This window comes from Capronia epimyces (genome assembly GCF_000585565.1).
Source record: "Capronia epimyces CBS 606.96 chromosome Unknown aczIQ-supercont1.4, whole genome shotgun sequence".
Taxonomy (NCBI): domain Eukaryota; kingdom Fungi; phylum Ascomycota; class Eurotiomycetes; order Chaetothyriales; family Herpotrichiellaceae; genus Capronia; species Capronia epimyces.
Window position 1 is genome coordinate 2,691,742 of NW_006912907.1, and position 18,410 is coordinate 2,710,151.

The 18,410-nt window shown below is 52.3% G+C and overlaps 8 protein-coding genes across 8 annotated transcripts; 4 read left to right on the forward strand and 4 right to left on the reverse strand.

Annotated features, from left to right (window-relative positions):
• Window positions 1-983: 983 nt before the first annotated feature.
• On the reverse strand, window positions 984-2,903 carry A1O3_05608 (phospholipid:diacylglycerol acyltransferase; the record flags this gene model as incomplete). The annotated part of the gene is made up of 1 exon (XM_007735728.1): window positions 984-2,903. The coding sequence occupies one exon, from the start codon at window positions 2,901-2,903 to the stop codon at window positions 984-986; it is 1,920 nt and encodes a 639-aa protein (XP_007733918.1).
• A 361-nt stretch (window positions 2,904-3,264) lies between these two features.
• A1O3_05609 (ribosomal-protein-alanine N-acetyltransferase) lies at window positions 3,265-3,939 on the forward strand (the record flags this gene model as incomplete). The annotated part of the gene is made up of 1 exon (XM_007735729.1): window positions 3,265-3,939. The coding sequence occupies one exon, from the start codon at window positions 3,265-3,267 to the stop codon at window positions 3,937-3,939; it is 675 nt and encodes a 224-aa protein (XP_007733919.1).
• Window positions 3,940-4,264: 325 nt separating this feature from the next.
• On the reverse strand, window positions 4,265-5,221 carry A1O3_05610 (uncharacterized protein; the record flags this gene model as incomplete). The annotated part of the gene is made up of 2 exons (XM_007735730.1): window positions 4,265-4,969; window positions 5,018-5,221. The coding sequence occupies 2 exons, from the start codon at window positions 5,219-5,221 to the stop codon at window positions 4,265-4,267; spliced, it is 909 nt and encodes a 302-aa protein (XP_007733920.1).
• A 349-nt stretch (window positions 5,222-5,570) lies between these two features.
• Window positions 5,571-6,463, forward strand: A1O3_05611 (uncharacterized protein; the record flags this gene model as incomplete). The annotated part of the gene is made up of 3 exons (XM_007735731.1): window positions 5,571-5,780; window positions 5,828-6,349; window positions 6,398-6,463. The coding sequence occupies 3 exons, from the start codon at window positions 5,571-5,573 to the stop codon at window positions 6,461-6,463; spliced, it is 798 nt and encodes a 265-aa protein (XP_007733921.1).
• A 187-nt stretch (window positions 6,464-6,650) lies between these two features.
• A1O3_05612 (uncharacterized protein) lies at window positions 6,651-7,413 on the reverse strand (the record flags this gene model as incomplete). Its single annotated transcript, XM_007735732.1, has 2 exons — window positions 6,651-6,878; window positions 6,931-7,413. 2 exons carry the CDS (start codon window positions 7,411-7,413, stop codon window positions 6,651-6,653), a joined length of 711 nt encoding a protein of 236 aa, XP_007733922.1.
• An 815-nt stretch (window positions 7,414-8,228) lies between these two features.
• On the forward strand, window positions 8,229-9,652 carry A1O3_05613 (glutamate 5-kinase; the record flags this gene model as incomplete). Its single annotated transcript, XM_007735733.1, has 2 exons — window positions 8,229-8,465; window positions 8,531-9,652. 2 exons carry the CDS (start codon window positions 8,229-8,231, stop codon window positions 9,650-9,652), a joined length of 1,359 nt encoding a protein of 452 aa, XP_007733923.1.
• Window positions 9,653-10,126: 474 nt separating this feature from the next.
• On the reverse strand, window positions 10,127-10,876 carry A1O3_05614 (uncharacterized protein; the record flags this gene model as incomplete). Its single annotated transcript, XM_007735734.1, has 2 exons — window positions 10,127-10,365; window positions 10,417-10,876. The coding sequence occupies 2 exons, from the start codon at window positions 10,874-10,876 to the stop codon at window positions 10,127-10,129; spliced, it is 699 nt and encodes a 232-aa protein (XP_007733924.1).
• Window positions 10,877-14,990: 4,114 nt separating this feature from the next.
• A1O3_05615 (uncharacterized protein) lies at window positions 14,991-18,200 on the forward strand (the record flags this gene model as incomplete). The annotated part of the gene is made up of 1 exon (XM_007735735.1): window positions 14,991-18,200. The coding sequence occupies one exon, from the start codon at window positions 14,991-14,993 to the stop codon at window positions 18,198-18,200; it is 3,210 nt and encodes a 1,069-aa protein (XP_007733925.1).
• Window positions 18,201-18,410: the final 210 nt, after the last annotated feature.

Here is an 18,410-nt window from a genome sequence, read left to right on the forward strand (position 1 = left end):
TAGACGGTTCGTAGGTATGCGACGATGTAGTGGAAGTGCACCAAGACTTGAGGCAGGGCGCAGGTCGAATCAGGTCACCTAATGCACGTATTGATGCGCGGGGCGAAAGTGCGAACTTGAAGTCTCCGGCACCAGACCCGTACAGATCCCTCAATAACCTGTTCTTTGTGTAGTCCCAGCTTCCAGTCCGCCAAAGCTTGTGCGACTTTCTTTGATGCGGCTTCTGATTGTGAGACTGCTTCTCTCTATTCCTGATCAGAGGTTACTCGAAGGGAGTGGATTTGGGGAACCAGGAGGTCGAAAAGACATGGAAGATAATAATGAGCCACAGTTGACTCTCCTCCTTGAGGCCTGGACGGGGATCGTCGCTGGGATGGCTTCAGCTGAACAGTTGCAGCCATGCATGTGAACTTGCAAGGGGAATGGTAGCAGAGGGGAGAAAAGCGGGACAAGGGGCGCTGGCTCGTGTGGAATGGGGTTGGCGGTGCCACCAGTGGAAATCCGCAGTGGGCGAGAAGCTGTCCCAAGACTACACATACGTAAGGTAGTTGCCGTAGTTCTAGTGAAGACGTTATGTACGCACTGTACTCGTGGTCGTTCACCAAGAGGTTGTTAAAGCAGGTCGCCAGGCGTTGTGCTTCTTAAGAGACTCTTCATGCCCTTCGGCGGGCTTTGTGTACAATTGAAGGGCTCCCTCCAACACCAGCAACTTTCCAGACCCAGATAAATATGTACAAAACATGTCTGCGAGACTGCCTCTCTATGGTTGGTTATGACTTTCCATGGCAGTCACCTCTATATATGTAGTAATGAAGTCAATCTTCTCGGCATCCTCTTGTCACGCTGTGGACGCAGTGCAATACTGCGATTCTGCGAAACGGGCAAAAAAGCCAAAGATCAAGAACGACACCATTGTGATGCAACCCGCCTTCCCTCCCCCCCAGAAAATTGACACAACAAGTTTACACATTCCAGCCAGGTCCTCATCCTTCTTCAGATATCTGAACTCTCTCGCTGATCTCCCAGATGCGACTCTGGTAGTTCTCCTCGATCTGATCTCCCTCCCCCCCGGCCACCCGTAGGATCAAGTCATTCAGGCTACTTCTCCCAAGAATATCAACGTGATCGCCAGTGTTAGGACCGCCTCGAGGATTGAATCTGTCTGGCTCGTGCGGCATTTCATACGTAATGATTTTGGTTCCTGCAGGATTGTATCGTTTGATCTTTTTCCACCCTTTGGCGCACATATATCCTGTGGATAACAGGTTTACCGTCCCATCCCCTTCTCCGAAAACCACGCCATGATCGACTGAGCCAATCTCCTGTAAGCGGCCATTCGGCGAGGTGACAGAGGTGTCGATGGAGATGTTGACAGTCCCGTGCACAAGGTTCTCGTTTTCCTTGTAGAAGTAGGCTCTTTCCGTAGGCTTTCCGATGCCGTAGAAACAATAAATCTTCATGTCAGGTGCGAGCGGAAGTCGGGCCTCCAGTGGATTCACCCAAGTCTCAGGTCTGTCTTCATTTCTCTCGACCTCTGCTTTTGTATGTGCCACTCCATGGGAATATGAACCCTTAATTTGTTTCTGGTACCACGGCTCCGTGCTATTCATCAAATATTCAAAAGTCTCCGTCATTGTCAAGTTTTTGCTCGGTAATTTGGTGGAGTTCTGATCCGGTTGAAAAGAGATAAAGAGCCCATAACTGGTGTTCTGTTGTGAGGAGGCTAGATCGTCCGGCGCCCAGGTGCTATTTCCCCAGACAGCTTCGCCACCCTTTGGCAACATAGAGGAAATCCCTGGCATCGCTCGAAACAGTTCTGCACGATCTTCCTTGGACAGAAATTTTTCGAGACCGTAGACAGCAAACGCATTTAGCTGAGCCGTGTCCTTCATTTCACCAGACAAGACAGCAGGAATGTCCTTGGCCGTTCCAAGCATACACCCAGAAATGTTGATCCAAGAGTCGATATGATCATTGACCCACCGAGCTCCTCCTTTCCCGTGATCTTTGTGCTCGACCCATTTCATGAAATAGAAAAGGACCTGACCGCCCATCGAGTGTGAAACTATGACGGGCTTCTTGCCAGAAGTCATATGGGCCACCTCGATATAGTTCTTCAGCCTGGTGAAATATTGATCGCGGTACTCAAGGTTGGCATACGAAAGCCGCCAATCGTAAGAGGCCGTAAACGAATTCGTTGGATCGTACCCGATGGTGGCGAGATTCTCCAGGATTTTGTTCCATATCCAATACCCAGTGATGAAGAAGTCAGTAGCGTCGAAACCCTGGGCTGCTCGAAGTTTGATTCCTGGAGGGTCGAGTCCCGTCTCTTTATCCAACATGATATGCTTTTTCCATAATGGCTGATCTAGTACAAGTGCTCTCATCATTGACCATGAACCCCATAGTCTCTTTCGAAAGTATTGTCTCGATTTTTCGCCTGTAGACCAGGATTCTAACCCTGTTGAGATCACCCCGGGGACCATGATGACTGGGTGTTGCGCCGAGATACCCTGCGATTGCAAGTGTAACCCAACCGCGAAAGAGTCGTAGTTGACGGCCTCCCGCTCGGCTTGGGACAAATCTTTGACATCTTTTACGATCCCAGCAGGGATTGCATCCATCAAGCTATCCAGATTCATCTCCAACAGTCCTTCCAGCTTGATTACATCTTGCGATTGCGCAAACACCAGTGCTAGGAGCAAGCCGAGCAGGCCCCCAAGTCCAAAAACGAGCCAGGTCCTCCTTTTGCTGTTCTTGCCTTTTGTGAGCTTCTCGAGCTTCTTTTCCGACACCAGCTTGATGTTGTCGTTAGGATCAGGGGTGCTATCTCGACTGGGAGAGGGAGAGGGAGACGGCGAATCTCGAAGGATGTTGCCTACTCGGCGACGCAGGGCAGACATCCTGCTCCTTGCCCTTCTCTATGGAGAAGCAGCTCACAACAGGTGAGGCTCCCGTCGTGCCATCTACGGACCCTTCGGAAAGGTAGCGTCAGGATTGCTACGTAGATGTGGGAAGTTTCACATGCGGTGTTGCGCTTTCGTCATATCCGTGCACTCCGAGCACTAAGTATTATAACTTTAGGGGCTTAGGGGCCTTAGGGGCTTAGGGGCCTTTAGGCCTTTCCCGGGGGCTCGGGGAAATATTTACTGTCGCAATGATCTTCAGGCACAACCAGAACTCACTCCAACTTCGGACTATTGATGGACTTTCGTTTGCACAATGGCAATTTGGACAACACAATAGTGCTTGATCTCAATTACAATGAGCAGCGATGCCTCACTTGCCCCAAACCCTCAGAGCAAGGTTGAGTCCCCAAGTACATATTTCCAAACACATCCTCCCGGCATAAGCTACCTCCAATATTCTCTCGAGAAAGAATCCGAGTACCTGCCCCAGATCCGCGAATTGATTTCCAAAGACCTCTCCGAACCCTACAGCATCTATGTGTACAGATATTTTCTCTACCAATGGGCGGAGCTGTGTTTTATGGCAGTTGATACAACGGACAACAACAAGCTGGCTGGCGTGGTAATATGCAAATTGGAACCACATCGGGGAGGCCCTTTAAGAGGGTATATTGCGATGCTTGCTACTAAAGACAACTTTCGCGGCAAAGGCATCGCTACGACTTTGGTCAGCAAAGCGATCGACTTGATGATAGAAAAAGATGCAGACGAGATTGCCCTGGAGACCGAGGAGACAAATACCGCAGCAATGAAGCTATACGAAAGGCTGGGCTTTTTGAGAAGCAAAAAGCTTCACCGGTACTACTTGAACGGCAATAGTGCATATAGATTGCTGCTGTATCTGAAGGAAGGCGTGGGGACAATGCCGACAGAACAAGACCAGTATGGTGATGTTCCCGTCCATGGACAAGATGATCCAAGATATCAGCATCGCAATTCCGAGGACATTTTCAGCCAGGGAATTGTCTGAGATAAGCCCTTTCCGGCCTAAGCATGCAATTATCCTGGCAGGATGAGGGAGAGCTGGACCGATGCCTCCAAGGTCCAGGCGCACACAAAAGGCCGGCCGGGTGCCATTGAATACTCCATGGTGGGCAAAAGTCGGAAAGCCGCTGTCGAGCCAGAATAGCTATTGACGGGCAATCATACCGATCGAGGCTACGACCTGAATGTCGTAGAACGAGGCATCTTTCGTGAAATCAAGCACGAGGACAGAGGCATGCGCCATCATGGATTTGGATTTTCTTGACACAATGCCGGATGCAGCGTATGTATGCAAAATCGACGAGTGATGATCACAGACATCCACCAATCCATTCTTCCCATCGCCGTACCCCCTTGCCTGCTTCGTCACCTTTCACTGCTGCTCCGACAACGTCAATGCTGATACCGTATTCGTCTTCCATCAGTTTGAAACTGAATTTGTCCTCCCCGCCACCACCGAGGACCTCTTCTTCTGCATCTGTGTCTGGCTGCTGACCAACTGTACTGAGGCCTTTGCTTCTGGAAACTCTCACTCTTTCGATCTCTGCCTGAAGCCGCTCCCTTACAGCGCCTGTCGGCAACGCCGTGAACAAATCCTGCTTGTTTGCCGCAATTAGAACTGGGATATTCGTTTTTGTCTTGCCTGAAGCCTTTCCAGTCCTCTGTCTCTGCAACGCAAGTAGCGTGTCATGGAGGTACCCGGCAGTGTCTCGCAAAAAGGATGTATCGCTTGAGCCAAGGACGCTGGCATCAACAACGAAGATCACCCCGCGAAGCCCTGGATTCTTAATTTGCGACAATGCTTGATCGGTCCTCAACTTGCCATGACCTGGTGTGTCTATCATAACATATCGAGTAGGATGCTTGTCCTTCAAGGACACGTCATTCCTCGAGCGGTATTTATTCGACCCCAGAGGCACTGAGGCAGGGAGTAGTAAGCTGACCCCCCATGGTACTTGCGAAGTTCGAGTGAGGGCGGGCTCTGTGTCTTCGGGATTGGAGGACCGTTTTTGCAACTAGGCTCATTAGTGATGGTCTAATCCTAGACTCAAAAGACGTCTCACCAGAGTCACGAGTGAAGTCTTGCCTGCTCCACTGGGACCCAGAAGTAAGAAGGTTGGGACGACTTTGGTACGCGCCGACTGTGTGTAGAAGTAGAGATGCAGGAGCGACGGAAGTGCTATCACCACCAGAAAGGCGAGCAAGATCACCAGAGGGTCGCCGGAGAAGAGCCTGGTGAGCCAGCTGTCCGGCGACGACCAGCCCATTGTTGTGAGCAGATTGAAGAGCTGTTGGCTCTTGACTGTGAAGGTCGGCCGGACAAGTCAAGTTCTAAGTTCTACGTAACGATAGAGGCGGAGCGGAGTTGGGCAGAATTGATCGGCGGGCCTGTCTCCTGCAGCGCCGCGGATTTATTTATGGCCTGCCAGGCAATTAATTAGGCTTTCATGGGGTTCCCGCCGCCTTGTTATGTATCTCAGCAACTGCGCCCGTTCGCCAGACTACACCCTCGTTCCCTTTCCTCACTTCTTACCTGCGACAATTGGTTTCACGCCCGATTTCCTCTGGTTTCCTTTCTGTCTCGCCCCGCTCAACACACAATTACAGTCTCTTACAATGATTTTACGGAGCGTTTACTTTCTGGTCGCTGGACTCCTGTCCTTCGCCCTGGCCGATGTCCTTGTCACCGGGCCCGTTGCGGGGGATGCTATTTCTGGACTTTCGTTGGACATCGAGTGGAAGGACTCAGGGAAGACACCAAAGATTGCAGACCTGGCATCTTACCAGGTCTTTCTGTGCGCAGGTGGCAACACCGATACGAACTTTGTAAGGGGAGGCCCTGGACGAGAGGCCACGGGTGCTGATACTACTAGGTCCAACTGGCAACACTTGTACAGAATGGCGACTTCGCCGACGGAAATACTGTCACCGTCACGTTGACCGCTGGCCTGGGTGCTGACGTGACAAACGCCTACTTCTTGAAGTTCATTTCGGCAGCCACAGGTGGCACTGTCATCAACTATTCGGACCGGTTTTCTCTGAGGAGCATGACAGGAACATTTCCGGCAGCAGTACAAGCGGGTCTGAAAACGGTAACTGGTACGGCTGGCCCGGCAGATGTCAACAATATTCAAGCTGCCCAAGCGGGAGACACACAAGACACTGCCCCAGCCAACGGAGCCTCAGAGTACGACGTTCCATACACCCTGCAGACAGGGAGCATTCGTTACGCGCCAATGCCACCCCAGGCCCAGACCAAGATCACAGCAAAGAACGCTTCTCCCCAATGGCCATCGAGTTCGTACACGGTCTACAAGACCATTGCTGGATCCCCAAACGCCGCCACTACCCATACAGCAACGGTGACGTTCCATACCTCGAGTAGAGAAGCGACAGTATGCCTCCACAACCACCCGTACAGGACACTATGCTGATTTCAATAGGTTGCCGCAGCTGGCCAGCCGAGTGACGCTGCAATGCAAAAATTCCTGAATCGATGGAAGGATTAAATCAGCCGGGAGCGTTGTTGTACACTAAACATGATACTCATGGAAGTGGTGTTCGGGAAAAGCGGGAACTATGGATTGGGAATGGAGTTTTTGGTCTGGTCTTCAAATATGTCATGCCTTCGCTGGGTCAGCGGACGCGCCCCCAACGCCTTGCTAGAAATGCAGAATCATAACACAAAACCATCTGTCACCGATATATCTCATCGAAAGGTCTTGTATCTCTGAAACAACTGTCCCACACCTCGTTGACAACCTTGGCCGCATGGACATCGTCTTTGCAGTTTGGTCTCGACCTAACCGACAGGATAGCTCTTCGTCGAACACAATCCTGGTGGTGGTTGGTGAAGGAAAGGACTCGATTTCGGAAGAACTCGTTGGACCATCGACATTCTCCGCTGAGATTGCTTGCTCTAATCTGGAACCTTGTCAGAATGAAGCTGCATTGCGGTAGTTCGTGACCAGCTCACCTCTGAGCATGCAGCATGTCGCAAGTCGTCCTCTGGGCTTAGATTCGTTTTGAACCGTAGATGGTCGTAGGCATGGACCATCTCATGAGTCAAAACGTCTTCCAATATGCTCTGTTTCTCTACCCAGTTCGCGCATATCATGATGCCATACTTGTGATCGAATCCTCCCAGCTGACCGGTCTTGCAAGTCCGGCACCGGATGTTATGTGGTCCAAGATCCCCGCCCAGCTTTTTGATGTTCTCGTTCATGTACCTTACTGCTGGCGAAAATTTAAGCAGATAGTCTCGTTGCTTCTCGCAGCGTTTGCAGTCAATCTCGCTGTAGCGGTGGTCGGCATCCTCCCAGTATAATTTCTGTCCTTCCGGGGACATTTTGCCAGTGGCCATTCGATAGAAGTTCTTGAACCGCGCAGTCAGGGAGTCGCTGGGAAGGAAATCGGAGCCAGTGTTAGGCGTGCCTTGGGATTCTTTCGGATCGGCCATAGTGAGCGACTTGATCCAAAGACGACAAAAGAAACGAACGGACGGGATATAGAAGCGAAAGGGCGAACCGATCCTGTTGTAATAGGAGACTGGGGCCAGCAAGAGTTAAGGAACGTCGAGTTCCTCAATATTCAACTCCGGCTGATATTCGGGAAAACCTTTCTTTTACTTGATGTGCAATCCAGGTACGGAATACTTACGCATTAGCATCTTCCTATTGTGTCGCCGAGATGGGTGCTATCACGTCTATCCAGAGCTCGGCCTATCTACAGATATATGTTACTTCGAAACAGCTACGCTATGCGAACTTTAGATTTAGGAGGACTATCTCGTACTATCCAGACTTCTGGTGAGACGGGAATGAGACGTGCTCAAGGTGTCCATCTCCACCGCGACCACCTTAGCTTTTGACGCAGTCACCAGTTGTCATCGCGAAGACCAACTCTGGATAGAAGCACACACACTGACTGATGCTTTTACGACAAGTTCACGTGGCCTCAGCTCTTATAGACGTAAAACCGTAGTCAGATGACTAGCACGTGACAAGGCCCTTTTCGGGTCCGCACGTGACCGACTCTGACCTCCGATGAAAAAAAAGGACGAAGTGCTGGAAATATCCGACCCACGCCCTACTCGGTAACGATAACTGTCTCTTCCGTCAAAGGGCGCGCTGGAATTGGGACAGTCATTTGTTGCACTTTCCAATCAAGATGGTAGGTAGTCTTCAGAGGGACTCACGGCGGTGTACAAATAACAACCGCGAAAGATGAAGCCAGGAAAGCATTTGACGATTGTCATCAAAATTGGTAGAGACCATGCGCGTTGTTGCGGGAGGACCTAGAGAGACGCTTACAGTGGTACTAGGGACATCCTCTATCGTCGATGAGATCACACATGAACCCATCCTGTCGATTCTGTCGCTGATTGTTGAGACGGCGATCAAACTACGGCGAGATGGACACCGGGTCGTCATTGTCTCCTCGGGGGCCGTGGGTGTCGGCTTACAGAGAATGAACATGCCCAAACGGCCTAAACACCTTGCACAGGTCCAGGTAATATTTCTGCCTCTGACCGGTCGGTGGTGTGTCCCGTTATGCTGCTTACACTCGACCTCTAGGCTCTTGCGGCCATCGGCCAATCCAGGCTGATGTCGATCTGGGACTCGTTGTTTGCACACATGAACCAACCCGTGGCTCAGATCCTCATCACGAGGAACGACATTGCCGATCGGTCGCAGTATCTCAATGCGCAGAATACGCTGGCCGAGGTCCTTTCACTCGGCGTGATCCCCGTTGTGAACGAGAACGACACGCTCGCCGTGTCTGAGATCAAGTTCGGCGACAACGACACCCTATCGGCGATCGCCTCGGCAATGGTCCATGCAGACTATTTGTTTCTCATGACTGACGTCGACTGCCTGTATGATAAGAATCCACGCAAATTTTCTGACGCGCAACCCATCCTCGTGGTGGACGACATCGACTCCCTGCAGGTCGACGTGTCTTCAGCTGGTTCGGCCTTGGGGACGGGAGGGATGGCCACCAAGATTGTGGCCGCCCGCCTCGCAACGGCCGCAGGTACATCGACCATCATCACTAAATCTTCCAAGCCCGGCAACATCGCTGCCGTCATCCGCCATCTACATCCGCCCGTCGACGCGGACACTGGCGCTGCTGATGCCACTGGCTCCGACTCGGTTCCTCCTCCGCTGCACACACGCTTCACCGCGTCCAGCACGCCGATCCGCAACCGCGCGTTCTGGATCTTACACGGCCTCGCGCCCCACGGGATCATCTATGTCGACCGCGGCGCAAGCCAGGCACTGGTGAATAAGGCCGGTCTGCTCCCCGTCGGCGTGGTCAGGGTGGAAGGTACGTTCGCGCAGCAGGAAGCCGTGCGCCTTGTGGTCGTCGACAAGCAGCCGCTTGGCAGCTTATCGCCCTCAGGCGACTCGAACAATGCGTCCGCAGTGTTGCAGCTTGTCCAGCCCGTCGAGGAGATTGGCCGTGCCGTGGTCAACTACTCGTCCGCCGAGATCTCCCGCATCAGGGGTCTGCGCAGCTCCGAGATCAGAAGCGTCCTTGGCTACGCCGACAGTGAGTACGTCGCTTTCCGCGAGAACATCAGCCTCCATGCCACCCCTGACAAGAGTCGACCCGGCACCCCCAGTGGCTTTCACACCCCAAACAAGGAGAGAACCCCGGACAGCAGCGTTGCGGACTTGCGCATCGGGCAGTGAGTGAAGAGGGATCCACACTTTTAGAGCCCAGAGGGCATCTTATTTTATGAAGATCTCTAGAAGGCTGAATGAGCTGGAAGGTGCTGGCCCAAATAGAGGCGCCAGGATTCTTTTCCTCATTGATTCGAACCATTTCTCTTATGGGACAGTGGTTAACGAGTGGACCGCACCCTCCAAACAAAGAGAGCCACACAACATACGTCCAAGTTCTCTCCATTCCTCGCGGAGGGCGCTTCAATACCGAAACACTCCCCAGGTTGGCCTCCTCTCGTGGTGGCGTTAGTGCCAAAAGATACCCTGGAGAATCCTCTACCTACTTGATTGACGAATAGTCAGATAAAACCCGGAAACAAAGATAGAGAATATGGAGTGAGTGCCTATGACAGGTATCGCTCCCGAGCCAAATGAGCGTTGGTTCTTCCTTCAATACCCGTAATGCATCCATCGCACATCTTGAGAGGCCACCAGGGGGTTCTAGGACCCATCCCCAGTGAGACCACATTTTTTTCTACATGCCTCAAACCCGTCCTGGCTTCCTGTGCCGATCGCGGGGATCAGCTGCGCAGTACCATTCCAACTTCCGTTTGCCAGATTGATAAAGGGCATGACTTGCATGCCGATCTCCTCGGGCATCATGAAGAAGGATTGCGCAATGTTCAGGGTCCCCGGGCTCTCATCGTTGAGGAACGAATAGAGTTGGTTGTTTTCACAGCCTGCTGTGGCGTCAGCGTGGAAGACAACCGGGGCGAACAGGTAGGACTTACCCATGTTGTACATTGAATGCAGACTGGCAGGTGGGAACATGGTCATCAGTCCCGGGGTGAGGATTTGCTCGACTAGCCGAGCTCCATTCTCTTGGACCATATATGTATGAGTTGATCCAGTTACTGCAACCACGAGATTGATTGCGCGATGCAGGTGAGGTGCCAGCATCGCGCAAGGCCCGAGGTTCAGCTGTGCCACCGTCACACCGGTGGTCGCCAGAGCCGGCCATGTAGCAGCATTGGCATTGCAGACGCTCCCCGGGTTCCAGGAATACATGGGGTTGGCGGAGAAATTGTAGAGAAGCTGTTCGTCCGAGAGCAGATCCAGCCGGTCTAACATGGTCGCCGCCATTTTGAGCTTCGCCACCAACTGCGGATCAGCCGTTGTGTCGACGGCGAATGTTGGTGAAACAAGAAATACAATGATTGAAGTGACGCCGACACAGGCGGAGAGGAACATCATGGGCGGTCGTCGTTGGAAAAAAAACTAACTGAGGTTGAAGGTCGCAATGGTTGTGAAGAACGTTGCGAAGAGAAGCCCTGGTTGGGGGAGTCTTTCGAAGATTCAAGTGCTGACAATGTCCTTTGAATTGCCTCGATGCAGTCTTTCCACTCTGGAATGGTCGAGCAAAACCAGGAAGTTGGGTCGGGGGATGGCACAGACATGGGTTGGGCTGGATTTTATGGGCATCCAAAACTTACCACGTCCCGTCGCTTTGAGTCCAAATTTCCTCGTGGCTGTGGGAAACTGGAGCTGGACTTTTCAACAAGAACAGTGGCATAGGCGGGCCAATTTCTACTGAGAGGGTGAGGGACCACAAGGTTTCATTGGCCGTCAATGTTCTTTCTTCTTCGCTGAACGGAACAGACACTTCGATACCAAGTCCGGATATTGTGGTTGTTGCGAGCCACCTCGGCACACTGTGTACTTGATCGATCTCATCCATCGGCCCAGGGGGAGCAGTGAATGACAAACTCCCTTCCTCTGCATAGCTTTTCCCATAAAATCTAAGCACTCTTCCAAAGGCAATATCGTCCATTCGGGCAACGCCATGCTTAGATGCAGCGAGCCTGTCGGGTATCGGCATTGTAGGGCATCTGGTTGACCCAAAAGCCTTGAGGATCATGGGATTTCCAGGGAATCGGAGATGTCTTGGTCTCACTGTATCGCCGTAAGACGGGGACAATTCTCAGCTGATCAATCGTATCGAAGGATACTACCTCTCTGCCGACCAAACCTTGGCTTCTCGAGGGTGGGCAACGATCTGGTCCTCAGGCATCGGCTTTTGGAGGCGCAGCCGGTGCAGTGTTCGGGCAAGAGAGAATTGAAATTGTTAAGGTACATGGGATGATTTTAAATCTTGCTTTGAGAGTCTCTCAGGTACACACCTCTTCAAAGCCGTTGCAACTATACATCGCACGATGAACAAAGTGGCGTAGATCTGACATCCGAGGAAGATTCTCGCAGCCTGTTTTTTTGTGTAGCGCTCCTGTCAGCGGTGAGGTTCGAGGTACAAAGGGTGTTGCAGGTGACCAGCCATTGGACACAGCTGCAACTCCTACTATGTCGAGCTGACGAGTAACTATCAGAAGAGAAAGGCGGTGTAGCTGTTAGTCAGTCGCGGGTGAACCGGAGGTATGTACCTGCAGGAGTTGACGGGCTGATGAACGTCTAATCGACGATTGTCATTTGTATCAGCTGAGTATCAGCGAGTCCTGCACTACCCGACGGCGGGAGTGAGAGCACGACCGAATGCTTTCGAATCTTGAGTTGCGCTGATGCATGTTCAAGAACGCAATGAGGTAATTTTGCACCAAAGATCTTTGCACTACTTGGAAAGAACTTCCAGAATGGTCTGCAGGAACGGTAATTGTCATGCATCTGGAAGCCTGCATACGACAAGCAGGCGGCCCGTCACCGGGTGGGCGGTGGTTGTGGTTGTCATCGTCGTCGCCATTGTTGTTCCCAGCCTAGGTTCATTCGCTTGATGCTATGACAGGCGGTTGTGTTCTTTCCTGCCCTGTTCTGTGGGTTCAGCGGCAGAGCCAATGTCGGCAACAATGTACGCAAGGGAGATGGTGGAGAGGAAGATGAAATGAGATAATTAAAAGAAGACCGCGTAGCTGTCAAGATCTAGAGCTCGGACGACGACCGTTTTTGAGCTCACTGGCCCAAGCATAATAGGCGCCGTTGATATCAAAGTGGCATTGTCATCGCGACAACTAGTCGATCTCGGATCTATAGACAACGACGAAGCTTCTTTTCCCGTACGTGACTCTGTAGGATATGATATTACATCAAATCAACAATCTTTCACGTAGGCCAATTCTCACTGACCTCAACACTCCCACCACCAGTCGGCAGAGGCTGCGGGGATGGCATGGTCCCCAGTCCTCGGCAGGGATACAGGGTTAGGAGGACTAAGGTCGAGGGAGGTCAGGGAGGTCAGGGAGGCCAGGGGTGCCATGTCTATCCCCCGCAAGGAGCGATAGGATATCAGTCGGGTAGATACAGTTAGCAAGGAGCACTATCCGTTCTCAGTACACCGACGACCGTGGCTGTGACTGGCTCTAAACACACAGACCGCAAGCGAGGTGGATGGGACGTGGGACAGATAGAGGCGAGGATGTGAGACTTCATTGCAACGCGCGCTAGAGGGCGACGATGCTGAGGAGAAACAGCTCGGCGGAACAAAAGGGTATCGTATCAGCAGATGAATTTGGCGATGGAGGGAGACGCGACACTCGATGCTGCACACTGCACGCTGGTGCTGGTGCTTGTACCCCTGGGCAGCAGGCAGGCAGCGCAGGTCGCAGGCATTGCAGGTTGCAGGTTGCAGGTTGCAGGTCCCAGGTGCCAGGAGGGGTGGGAAATCAGGGGTTGAGTCTCTCAGATGGCCGGGCGTGGCTTGTTGTGCAGCACCAATGCAGTTTGGTGCGTGTCACGAAAATGTGCCTGCGCCCGCCTCCGAATTGGGTCCGGTGTCTTGGGCCCGAAAGGAAAGTCAGGGATGGGCAGAGTTGCGGTACCGCTACCACGAATTACCACAAACCACTATCACGAGCACTACCACGAGCACTACCACTACGACGTCGAGGTTCGCTCGATTCATTTCATCTTCATCCAGTACGGAGTACTCTGTAACGAGAGGGCCGAACCTCAGTTACTGTCAAGGGCGGGCACCCAGCCATCATCTTCACCACTGCCGACACCACCACCACCCCTTCTGCGCCCTACCCTTGTATGCGCTGAGATCCTTCGCACGAGTAGTTCAGGAACACTGTGCCCGTGTTTCGGACTTTCTCTTTGCTCCCCTCTACCACTGTCACCACCTCGCGCCGACCCTACGAACTGGGCGCTCGAGCAGCCTGTCATCCCTCAGCTCACGGCGAACCGGAGTCGATACTGACAATCCTTGGCCTCTTTGCATACGATATTCCTCTGGCTGTGTCTTTCAGACGCCACGCCTATCAAGACTTCTACCGCGCACCGCGGCCCTCCTTGAACTTCCGATCTTCGCGAAACGGCTTTGTTCAGTAGCTCCATATCGCGGTCCCTGCCATTTTCTTCTGCCAGGGGCGGCAAACTCGCTGCAAAGTGAAAGATTCCAAGCGCGGGATTCCATAAAGTTCAAGACTATGTCCAGTTGATCAGCGCCATGTTCTGGTACGAAGCCATTTTTAGGGTATCAGGTTATTTCAGTGAAAAACATCTATACACGAGGGGAACGATAAATCAACACCACAGCTGGCCTGAGACTACCCCTTCGACACACCTGAAGACAAGATAGATTTCTTGACTTCAAGAGGGGGAAAGCATTGCTCCGGGGCTACACAAGGCCATCCTACCCTTGCACGCAGGTCGTTCTGTTGCAATCTCGACCGACTCGGAGTCCTGTATAGGAGTTCCTTGATTCGTCAGTCTCCCAACGAACCGGAGAACAGACAGCTGCAGGTCCAATCTGCAGCACACCATTCGCGGCAGGACTGCGGACCGTTAGGAATCTCCATACATCGCACTGCGATCTGCAGTGTAGCCGCCAAGGTTGGGCCTTGACTGTCAGCAACTCATCGTCCTTCCTGATACTGATGTACCTTGAGTTCGACCAACATCATCCTAGTATTTGATTGCGCGCCTTACCCAATATCCTGTCAAGAGGATGAGCCCAACCGGGGCGTCTGCCACTTACAACAGGAGGGTGTCTAGATCCAATTCTTCCACATCGTCTTCGGTGAACGCCGTTCAAAAGTCCGCCTCCGTCTTGGCTAAACCTGCTCCTCAGAAGAATGGCCACTTGAAAAGCCGCTCAAAGAGTCCAAGTGGTACGCTCTCCGGTTCTGTCCACCTGCTCTACGATAGGAGTCGCTCCAGAAGTCGACCAGAGAACCAATTCGAGCCTAGGTTCCAAGGGCCCAATCTAAACATCAATCGTTGGTCGCATTCGACGTCTTCTAGTGTCTCCGCGATTGACACTGAAGCTATCCGGGTTCGGGCGAATGCATCTTCTCGACGGATGAGTCTCGGTTCTCCCTCGATCTTGACGGTCGCCGAAGAACGAGCACCAATTCCCACCATGAATTCCAGGCCTTCGAGTCAGAGTCCTTCGAGGGGACGTAACCCGGCTGCAGGATTCCTCCGAGTCGACCGTAATTATAATCCCCGAACCGTCAGCCCATTCACGGGTTCTCCACTCACTCCGACATCCATGTTCAATCCTAGCGCGGGTGATTTTCTTGGTGAGACATGGCAAACTCGCAAGACTGGGGAGTCGGTCGCAATGTCAATACACTATATGAGAACAAGTTCGCAGTCTTCTCTTCAAACCACCGAGAATGCTGCGTCGCAGTATGTGAACCAGACTGCACGAACGAGCAGTCGCGAAACAAGGCCTGAACCCGGAAACCTGCGTGATGCCGCCGACACGACCATTGCATCCACAATGTCCACTAGGGGACGGTCCCATCGAAGCCCGACTCAAAAGACCATGCTGTCGAAGGCATTAGGGAAGGCTAATACAGCAGTCCTGCTGGACAACGCCCAAAATGTTGAAGGCGCCATAGAGGCCTATGCGGAGGCGTGTGACCTTTTGCAGCAAGTTCTAGTCCGGAGTTCCGACCTGGATGATAGGAAGAAATTGTCCTCCATTAGAAGTACGTATTCGAACCGAATAGCAGAGCTTCACGACCTCGACGACACTTTCTCCAGTCTGATGGAGAAGGCCCTACCTGAAGATCCTCCTTTTGACGAGACAAACCACTCCTTCTTTACCAGTGATGACATTGAGCCGGACACAGCGGGTGTACTGGAAGCAGTCCACATTCCCCCACGACAGGAATCGCTGTTACCTGAATTCTTCGGCGGAGAGTCCTATCTTCACGAATCAATCAATCGCACAAGGATACACATACCCAGTCTGGCTGTTCCTATGGACACCCAGTACATGCCGCCACCCCTAACCCCTAGAAGAGCCGCCTCTCCAGCCTCTGAAAGAGATGGTAGCATACCACCAGTGGCCGCGAGAGTTAAAGACCACGACAATGGTCCACACGATGCACGCGAAGACAGTACTGAATCAACTTCTTGGTTGGATACTCTTGAGGACGGTGAGTCTTCACCGAGATCGTCTCGGTTGTCATCAATCGACTTTGGCATTCGCCAAACGCACAGTCTTGTTGACGAGATCGAAGCAGAATTTGATGCTGCGCTCAATGCTGCTGTTGACGCAGCTTATGACGACAGCCTCATTGAAGAACCCACGCCTAGGCCTGACCGAAACGGACAGGATTTCGGCGAGGAATTTGATGGTTCATTGGCAACGTTCCAGCCCGGATTCCAGACACAGCCGTCTCTACCCTCCGACGTCGAACTCACTCGAGAGTACGATGAGGGAGATTCTTCTGAGGAGGAAGAGCGATTGCTTGAGGAAATGACAAAAGGATACATGTTTGACGAATCTTCATTCGAAAACAGATCCAAGTCCGCCCTCCCTCGGCAATCGGATTCGAGTACATTTTCCGGTCAGACATGGGCAAGTTCCATTCCATCAGTGACTGCAATGAATGCGACAAACTTGAGTACATTAGCAGAATCTCATGAGCCCCCGGTTGAAGAGTCTCCCCGGCCAACACCGCCCGCGAAAGACTCAGGACTGGCAGCGCCACCGCGGACAGCGCTGCCTCCGACGCCTCCGTTGCCTCTATCAACACAAGCAGCTACCGGGCCCTTGAATATCGAAAAGTACGGCGGTCTAGGTCTTCGGGAGAGAAGGTTTTCGGGACAGAGTGGCAAACAACTGAAGATTGAAACCTTCGCAAGACGGAACTCTACTAGCTTCCCAGGCAAATCTGCAGGATCCACGCGAACCGTGCCAGAACTAGAGATTTCAAAGGATAACGGACCGAGAGTGCCTCAGACAGCGCCTCTAGAAGGTCCGAGTTCGTCAATGGTCACCAACATGCAGCATGTCACATCCTTCGGTTCAATGGCCTCAACCGAGTCAATGCAGAGTGAGTCTCCTGCGACTCCTGCTTTGACTCAAGGCGGCTCCCAAGGTAGTATCGAGGATTCGCTGGCCATGCCGCCGTCACCAGCGAAAGGGGCAAGGATGATGCCACCACAGGCAGATGTCAGGAAGAATCTATCTTCCTCAAGCCTTAGGGCGAAGAACCTATCGGTTGCGACAACCGAAGTTAATAGCGAGTCTCCTATTACACCAGTCAGTGCTGGATTCGTCGGTGAAACGAAGAAGATGGTGCCGCCACTACCTTCAGCGGCACTGCCAACGCCTTCAACGGCAGCTTTTGGTCCCCACCTTCTTCAGACAGGAGGCATGTACCTTTTTGACGATCACATAGGGGGATCCGCCTCTCCAGAAACTCCTCGAACACCAAGTGCCTCGACTCTAGCACCTCCTCCTCAGCCTCTTGAAGCTTGCCCAGAATCATTCTTACTCCGACCTTTCTGGTTGATGCGATGTCTGTACCAAGCATTGACTCATCCAAGAGGTGCATACATTACGTCGAAGCTGTTCATTCCCCGCGACATATGGCGGGTGAGAAACGTCAAGCTCAAGGCCATTGACGATAAGGTGTCACAGTGTGATCTCTTGACCGCCGCTCTGTTGAAACTGGCCAAAGTCGACACACTTGATGCGGATGCAGTGCTCGAAGAACTGCAGTCATTCGAGGCCTTCCTGGATCAGGTCCGATCTACCTTGCAGAAGAAGCTGGGCAACGACGTGGGGTTTTCGGGATCATCCAGCATCTTCAAATCCATCGGGGAGGATCAAGATGCGAGTTCGACCAAGATAAACAGCACAGCTGCCAAATCTTTTGCTTCAGGTTGGCGGAAGCTTCGCTCGAAATCCAGTGCTCCTGCGATTGGCAATCATAGCATGCAGAAGGATGGCAGCACATCTGGTCTGACCATACCCTCATTACCCATGACGTCCTCTTCCTCGGTCCATTCATCGCGATCACATCTGAACCGCAAAAATACACCACCACCGACTCCAACACAATTGGCCAATATCCCCCCGATATATGCCGCTTATATGTCAAGCTTAGCTCGTCTATTCGACGCTGCTCAAGTCTTGGACGGTATCGCCCGACAGGTGGAAGATCCAGGTTTGAAATGTAGCAGTAAGACTCAGGTCGGCTTGGAACTGGGGGTTAAGAATGCAGCAGAGTTCTTTGCGTTTTACGTCCTTCGGTTTGTCATGGCAGACCTGATGATCCTGGTCGACAAGGTTCTGAAGAGAGGGACTGAATGGGTTCTGATTTAGTTGCCCACTGATTTTGCTCTGGAGGCATTCATTCGCGCAAAAGTCACAAACGAAAGATGAGCTTGGTTTGTTGGCGGTGGAAGTCCCTTGTTTCAGCGGCATTCTGGCGGGCGATATGGTTTATGGTCTGCATATATCTATATTCAGTCGGTTTCACGGTTTGCGGCCCGGTACAGGTACAGTGGAGTCTAAGATCTATTGGTTTGGTCA